This window comes from Hevea brasiliensis, chromosome 7 (genome assembly GCF_030052815.1).
Source record: "Hevea brasiliensis isolate MT/VB/25A 57/8 chromosome 7, ASM3005281v1, whole genome shotgun sequence".
Taxonomy (NCBI): Eukaryota; Viridiplantae; Streptophyta; class Magnoliopsida; order Malpighiales; family Euphorbiaceae; genus Hevea; species Hevea brasiliensis.
Genome location: NC_079499.1, coordinates 11,322,410 through 11,330,345, shown reverse-complemented (window position 1 = coordinate 11,330,345; position 7,936 = coordinate 11,322,410). Strand labels below are relative to the sequence as shown.

General features: G+C 35.3%; 1 protein-coding gene across 1 annotated transcript; it reads right to left on the bottom strand.

Moving 5' to 3' along the window:
- Window positions 1-464: 464 nt before the first annotated feature.
- Window positions 465-2,443, bottom strand: LOC110661580 (cytochrome b561 and DOMON domain-containing protein At5g47530). Its single transcript, XM_021820250.2, has 3 exons — window positions 1,677-2,443; window positions 1,321-1,575; window positions 465-1,015 (listed from the first exon to the last, which is right to left on the bottom strand). The coding sequence occupies exons 1-3, from the start codon at window positions 2,289-2,291 to the stop codon at window positions 713-715; spliced, it is 1,173 nt and encodes a 390-aa protein (XP_021675942.2). The 5' UTR covers window positions 2,292-2,443; the 3' UTR covers window positions 465-712.
- Between the last annotated feature and the right edge of the window lie 5,493 nt (window positions 2,444-7,936).

Sequence of the window (7,936 nt, the reverse complement as noted above, 5' to 3'; positions counted from 1 at the left end):
TGGACACATTTACCTTCCTCATATCTCACTGGGCCTTCTGAATGGTATTTTCAGGTCAGATTTTCGCAAATGAAAATAGTATACGCAATGGAAGAACAGACAGGCAAATATATTAGAAGAATTTCTTTGTTCATCTGCTAATATCTAGATAATTGAACATCTAACTATCAAAAGCCATGCTGCAAAGATCAGACATGAGAAGGAATGGGACACCATAATGTCACCTTCTGGGCACGTTGCAGTTCTAGCATCGATAGACAAGTTGCTGTAAATTTGTCATCTTTGCCTGCGCTATTTGGCATTCAAGGTGAAACCTTTAATTGGACTGCTGACTATCACCTGAACTTAAGACTTCATAAAAAAAATTCTCGAGCACACCCTGATTTAAAATAATAGATCAATGAATTTAATTACTTAAATGATATATGGAGATCCGAATATTTTCATAATTATGAATTTTGAGCTGAAATCTTAATTGGAATCCAATCGATTAATAATGCAATGAATATTTCAGTATGTAACAAGAAAAAAACAGCCAGTTCATCCCATCCCAAATACAAATGTCTCTGTACTCGCATATCACCCCCAAAATACCCCTAGCACAAATAACCTCCACAAAGATATAGGTGAATCTCCCAAAAAAAAAAAAAAAAGAAAAAAAAAAAAGCCAACCAGGACAGGCCTACGCTCATGTAACGGAGTCTGCTGTCTTCTAAGCAGCATATCCATTAGTCCCATTTGTTCCATTGCCGTGCTTGTTGGAGCTTACTGTTTTCTTCCTTCTGATGACTATGATCCATGTGAAAACCTCGAGGAGAGCCGCGACGGCCCCCAAAAATATAATAATTCCAGTGTAAATCTTTTTCCATTTCTTCTCAGGGTCCAAAATGTCAAAGCCTTCGTAGATGTTGATGATGCTCAAAACGATAGTTGCATATCCAATGGAATGGTGGTAGATATTCCAGTACAGTCTGTATTTGTGATCTGGCTTTGGCCTCAAGAGCAAAGCAAATACCTACACAACATTTCAATTCTTTTGTTAGAACAGATCCCTATCATTTTTTATTTTCCATTTGTAGGCACCATCCTTCAAAACTATAAAATTACAATTAAATGTATATTATATCTTTAACATGGAAGTGGGTGATCTTTGAAAAGATTTGCAAGTACTAGCAGACGCTTAATGATAATAAAAAAGAATTTAACAGGACACAAAGATTGACTTTTCAGGCAAATCAAGAAATTAACAGAACTTCGGATTACCATGTTGTAAATTATTAAGAAAACTGCACAAATTAAAGGGGAAAAAAAATTAATTACCTGAAGGGTTGCAAAGCAGAAGAGGGTTATGCCAATGTTCCTGTGCTTGCTGTACTTGACTCCTGGGGAATCGCTGCCGAGTTTAAGGCCAGTTCCCCATCCAGCAACGCCAATGACATAGGCAGAGGATTGGCAAGCGACATGTAGGTAAAACCATGCTGGATTTGCTACCTTGAACACCTTCAAGTACCTGGCTATCATGATTCCCATAGGCATCAGAACTCCCCAGCTCACTGCGTTTAGTACCCCATGAACCTGAAAAATTCAATAAAAGATCACCATTACAATCCATTCTTTAGTTGTTTAATCGTCGCTTACTTATCTAATTATAATGAAATTGTTTGACTATCACTTACGTTCTTCTTACTGCTTGTTCGGGCAGTTCCAGCAACTGTTGTTCCAGTCGCAAAATTTATAGTCCCCACTGATGCCCTGTTAGCTGAACCCATGGAATGAGGATTAAAATTAGTTCCACTCATTGTACCTTCCTGCCACACTTGGTTGGTCGATATCAAGCTGGCAGTAAGGTGCAGAGTAGCAAATATGATCATTTCACCATTTGAATACTCTGCTTTAAGATTGGAGACCTGAAAACTCAAGTCACCCTGTTGCATCGACGGGGAGAGGTTGTTTATTGGGGTGGTATAAGCAGTAGGGAGGCCACTGGAGTTATGGAAAGCCAGAAGAGCCTGTGACCCGGCCATCTGTGGACCGCTAGGATTGAGAGACCATGCATACCAATTGGTAGAGGATGCTCCAGATTTGCGAAACGCAATATCAGCAGTTTGGTTTGATGGATGGTAATTCCAATAGATAAAAGAACTCAACACAGGAAGATCACTGCACGTGCTGAATACTTGATTGGTAGAGAAGGTATAGCTCCCGCAAGTTTGGGCGAAAGATGATGGAACACATATGGAGATCATCAGCAGAACACAAGAGAACAAAGCAGTTCTCAAGGATTTATCCATGGCTAATCAATACTGAAAAAAGACGATATCAATTACAGAGATATCTCGATGGATGATCCTGCCTTGGGGGAACAAGTTTGGAGAATGTGGATATGTGCTAAAATTGTTCCCTGAGGTGTGGTTTGAGAGTTGTGCATCCTGAAACTTGAGATGTATTATATATATATATATATACACGAGTCTTTTGAGTAGCAGTCAAGAAAGGAGAGCAGGCTTCTTGGAAAGTTTGTGGTGTTTTTTTGACCAATTCCGCCTGGAATTTGGAGAAAGAAATTGGCGTAAAAAAAAAATAATAGTAGGCAGAAAAACACGGCAAGAAATTATTGTGGAAACAGGCAAGAAAGTCTATTGGGGTATTAGCCAATTGGTAAATTGGGAGTCAAATATTTTTTACCTTTAAAGTTTCTTGTTGTAAATATTAGGGGTGTTCGATTTCGGTGTTGGATTTCAATTTCAATACGGTTTAAAATTCAAAACCTGAATCAAACATTTGGTTCTAGTGCAGTTAGTTAAGTAATGTTGATTCAGCTAAGCAAAATAGAAAACAAAGAAAGTAGATATAGTAATCACAACAAAAACAGAATCAGAACCAAGAAAAAGAGTTGATTAAGAAACTTTGAGACTGCTTTCTGCGAATCCTAAGCTTCCTGCATATGCTTTCCCGAATATGTCCACTAGAGGCCTATTCATCTATTGGCTTGAAAAACAGATTGAACAAAAACTCACACCACTTAAACATAACAAAACTCCTACACCTCACTTTTCTAAGAGGGAAAGCCTTCGAGAGGAAAAGAGGATTCCACCGTTTCTATTTTTTCCTTACTTTTAGTTTTACTAACAGTAAATTGAGTTAAAATTTAGCATGATGACCAATATATTTATTGAAGTAAAATTAAAGGACCAAATTTTTATTCAAACTTTCATTAGGGATTGATTTATGGATTTTATCAAACCTCAAGGACTTAGTTGTAACATCCCATTTACTTTATATCGTTAAGCAAAGTTTTCTTCACACGATAACCAAAGATCGAAGATTATATAATTAATTTGTTTTGAGTTCTCCTTATGTTGTATGATACGGTCTTGCATTTCATTGTTATTAGTCTGACGATTTTTAATGGTACACCATTTATTAGTCATTACAAATGATAAACTTATTAATAGGATTCTTAAAAAAATTATTACTTAGTCATTACGAAAGATGAACTTACTAATAGACTTCTTCAAAAATAAATAAAAATAATTATTATTGTCCAAAAAAAGTATTCAAAGAAAGGTGAACTGGACAATGATTGAAAAGTCAAACTAAGCATTCTAAAATGTGTGACCAAGTAGCGTATAACTATAGTTATATAGTTTAAGGATTTGTTTGACTTAATTATTAGATGTAGCTGATTGCAGATAATTAAAAGGGACAAGGACTCAATAATTGGTAGCTCGTTTGTTCAATAATAGCCAACTAGTCACTCTTTGCCTTTAAGTGATGTGTGAATTGCTTATTTTCTTGTATTGATTAACACGTTCATTAAATGTTTTTGCCTTGTTATTTGATGTGCTTATTATGCTTGTGATACTTGTATATATGAGATGCTCATGATGTTTTTCTAATTGACTTGCCAAATCCTATGCTAATGTACTCGTTTTTATCCACAAATTATTGTGAGATTCTTCTAGCTGATTTATCTCACAATCTCAAGTGAGTGTTATGTTCCGTAAAATCATATTTGGCTTTTATTGTTTATGTGCAAAATCAATAATAAGGATATATATATATATATATATATTATTAACATAAATATATAATTATTGATTTAATACATTATATTATTTATTATTGATTTAATACATTTACTGCACAAATTAAAGGGGAAATAAATAATTACCTGAAGGGTTGCAAAGCAGAAAAGGGTTATGCCAATGTTCCTGTGCTTACTGTACTTGATTCCAGGAGAATCGCTGCCGAGTTTAAGACCCGTTCCCCATCCAGCAACACCAATGACATGGGCAGAGGATTGGCAAGCAACATGTAGGTAAAGCCATGCTGGATTTGCTACCTTCAACACCTTCAAGTACCTAGCTATCATGATTCCAATAGGTGTTAGTTGTGTGTGCCCTAGAGCATGCACTAATCTTGTAACTTGTAAATAACATTGTAAATATATTAATGGTAATAAACATTTCATTTAAATGTTGTATATATTTAATAACATATTTATTTGAAATTATACATTAGCAATATGTCATATATTCTATTCTTATGAGATAAGAATATGAGTGACAGAATATATGGGACATTTGCTATAAATCAGAGTTCACAGCTAAAGGATTATTTGGTGGGCACATTATATCCAAAGAGCTGTCACCTCTTTTTATCTCCATTGATCAGTATGAGATACTGATGTATATGGAATAGTGAGTCACGTGCCATCTGATATGAGATATCGGGATAAATACAGTGGATACTTATGAGATAAGTAGGTCGAACTTGTGACGTACAGATAACATGAACATGGCATTTACTCGATCAATGAAATGTTATATGTGTCATACTAGTGCATATAATCCTCAGACTTGAGATGACATGGTTGTCTCTTATATGGGTGGTTTGAGTTTGATACCACTTATATATCTGTGTTGTGTATGGATATTTTGGTGTGTGTTGGCTCAAATTAGTTATATGTTGGGACAGGTGTTCAGTCAAGAGGGGATCTGTACACTTGAGTAAATAGGGTTAAAAGTCCTATGTGGATTTGAGCTGTTCTTGACAAGATTAAGTTCCTAGCTAGGATGAATGACTTTGTCAGGAAAGGTGTTTCCAGATATTAAAGTCTTATATATTAAGAATCAGATTTCAAATGAGTGCATAAGATTCCATGATAAGGGGTTTGACTCCACCATGACCCTTAATGGGATTGGGACATAATACAGAAGGATTTTAGTGCATGATTATGTATGATTAAAGGTTCATTTTAAGATATTTCTTATTCCTAATTAGGAAGCCATGGCATGCTATGCTAGGTGTTAACCATGGACTATGAGATGCCTAAAATGATTTGGGGAAATCATTTGCGGTTTGGAAGAGTTTTAATGATATTAAGAGTTAGTATCATTTCTCATTGCCAATTAGTAATGAGCCTAATAAGTTACACACCTACACAAGTTATACCACCAAGTTAATTATGATTTAATTGATAAATTAAAGAGTTTAATTAATTAATTAAATAGATTTGGTTTGCAATAAGATTGCAAAGTCCCTAGCATTACTTGAAACCAAATCTTAGACATTGGATGTATGATGTAAATTGAATTTAATTAATGTAGATTAATTGATAAAGTAATTTATATGTGATATAAATTAATTTGAGAGAGAGATTACTATTTTGGGTTGAGAACTCAAAATTCAATACAAGGGTAAAATGGTAATTTTACATAGTGACACGTGGCACCATGAGATGGTGACATGTGGCACTTATAGATGTGTGCCATTTGTCTTCCATGTGATGGAAGATGATATTTGATCAAATAATCTTGCATTGACACTTGTCTTAATGAGGTTAAGACACACTAAAAGCAAGATGGAATAGGATCATGACATGTAGCATACTATTAACTATTTTTGTCTCTTGTATATAAATGTTAGATAAGAAGAAAACTTATTTTTTCTTCTTCTTTACCAAGTTGGACGGCAACAAGGGTTCTCTCTTTCTCCTAATTTCTTCCATTGATGCTTGAAAGAAAGCTTGTTTCTTTCTTGAACCAAAAATCTAGAAATTGTTTCTAGCCACCTACATCCATTAGAAAATCACCAAAAGCAAATGCCCTAATAGTTAGTGGTTGGCAAACACCTAAGAGAGGATTTAGGTTGCCAAAGGTGATCTTGTTGGTAGCTTGTGGTGGACAAGCTAAAGGAGCTACAAGTGGAGCTCTGGAGACTACCAAAGGGAGCCAGAAGTGTGATTCTGCGCCTTTGAGATTAGTCTTCATTAAACCCTTTTTAATCTAGGGTTGAATTAGTTTAATTGTTAAATTACAATCTTTAATGGCAAATGAAAGAATCATGCATGTTAAAAGTGTGTTTTAACATGTAACACCCTCACTGTATCCATTCCTTACATTCTACTGTTTTGGTGACCAGTGTCGGTCCGGACAGCTAAAACATTTGGAAAAATATTTAAACTAAAGTGAGAAACCATAATTAACTTAAATATTAACAAGAAAAATGTAGGAAAAATTTTAGAAATAAAATACAACCAAGTTAAGTGAGCCGGTGCCCTAGCGATGGGTAACCCAGTGGGAAGTTGCGGTCCTCGCAACTAGGAGCCCTAGACCTGGGGGAAAATTCATAAAATAATTTTCGGGACTCCAGATAAGAGTCATTGAGGGTTCTATGGCATTAGAATTCCAAGAAAAGGTTTAGAAAAATTTTTTAATCGGTACAGACAATTTTAGTCTGTTAAGCCAAACAGAGGGCATTTTGATCATTTTGTCTTCAGAGATGATTTTTGGCCGACTTGTCTAGTTAAGTAAATAATTATTATGACATAAAATATGAATAAATATTGCTAGAAATTAAATTGAAAATGAGTAGAGAAGAAAAGAAAAGAATATGAAAGAAAATGTCAATTATGACATCACATGATGTCACTAAAACACTCCCACCCAATCACATTGTGACACATGTCCATAAACCACTTAAAAAGCATAAAATGAGCTGAAAATTTGAAGAAACCAATCTGTTTCTTCCCTTTCCCATTTCCAGCCGTGACTCTCGTATTCCCTCTCCCTAACCCATTCCTCCATGAAAACTTAAGGTAAGCTTGGAACCACCCACCAAATCACCTTGAAACCACTACCTTGCTTCACAAAAAAGTGATCTTGCATCTTGAACAACCTCCAGCCAGCAAAAAGAAGAAGAAAGAAGGAAATTTTGGAGACTTGGAATAGTTAGCAAAAAGAGGTTAGTGTCCAAATCTTTGATTCTTTCCTTTAAATTTTTGTTAGGATGCAAATTTGAGCTAGGATATGTGTAAGTTCATTGGAGATAAACATGTTAAGTTGTTACCCTATTTTTGGTAACCATGGATTTGTTGTGGTCTTGATGGTTTCTTTGGATCAAATGAGTGAACGGGCTGCCCTTGATATGATTGTATCACTCAAAATATTAGTTTATGAGTTTAGTGCAAGAAAATGTAACTTTGGAATGTTAGGGTTAGGGTTTGAAACTCAAATATGTGAGTAGATATAATTGGACACAAAATGATATTGTAATGGTCAATTAGTGACCATTTGAATGTGTGTGAGGAGGAATTGAAGTGAGTAAGGATAACTAAGTTGACCTTAGGCATGCTGCCCTTGGTGACCTGCAAGACTGGTTGTGAGTCCAGCAGGTTTGGGCAGCCATAAATGGAGTTGTATAGGTTCAATTGGTGCAAGGATAATTGCACATGAAACTAGACACATAATGGCACCACTTTGGTTAAGAAACCTTGCCCAGAAAACTAAACCAAGTTGACCTAAAAATTGACCTAATCCGGGTGACTTGCATTCTGCTTGGGCAAAATGACCAAATAAATAGTGTCTATTCATTTGGTCATAACTCAGTGTAGAAAGGTCCAATTGACCTGAAATTTTACCTGAAGAAAGAT

What these genes read in the sequence shown, in the direction of transcription:
- LOC110661580 (XM_021820250.2), bottom strand. Translation starts at nt 2,291, where the DNA reads ATGGATAAATCCTTGAGAACTGCTTTGTTCTCTTGTGTTCTGCTGATG. An exon ending in GAACAAGCAGTAAGAAGAAC is followed by an intron (nt 1,576 to 1,676) that starts GTAAGTGATAGT and finishes TGAATTTTTCAG; the next exon opens with GTTCATGGGGTACTAAACGC. An exon ending in TCTGCTTTGCAACCCTTCAG is followed by an intron (nt 1,016 to 1,320) that starts GTAATTAATTTT and finishes AATGTTGTGTAG; the next exon opens with GTATTTGCTTTGCTCTTGAG.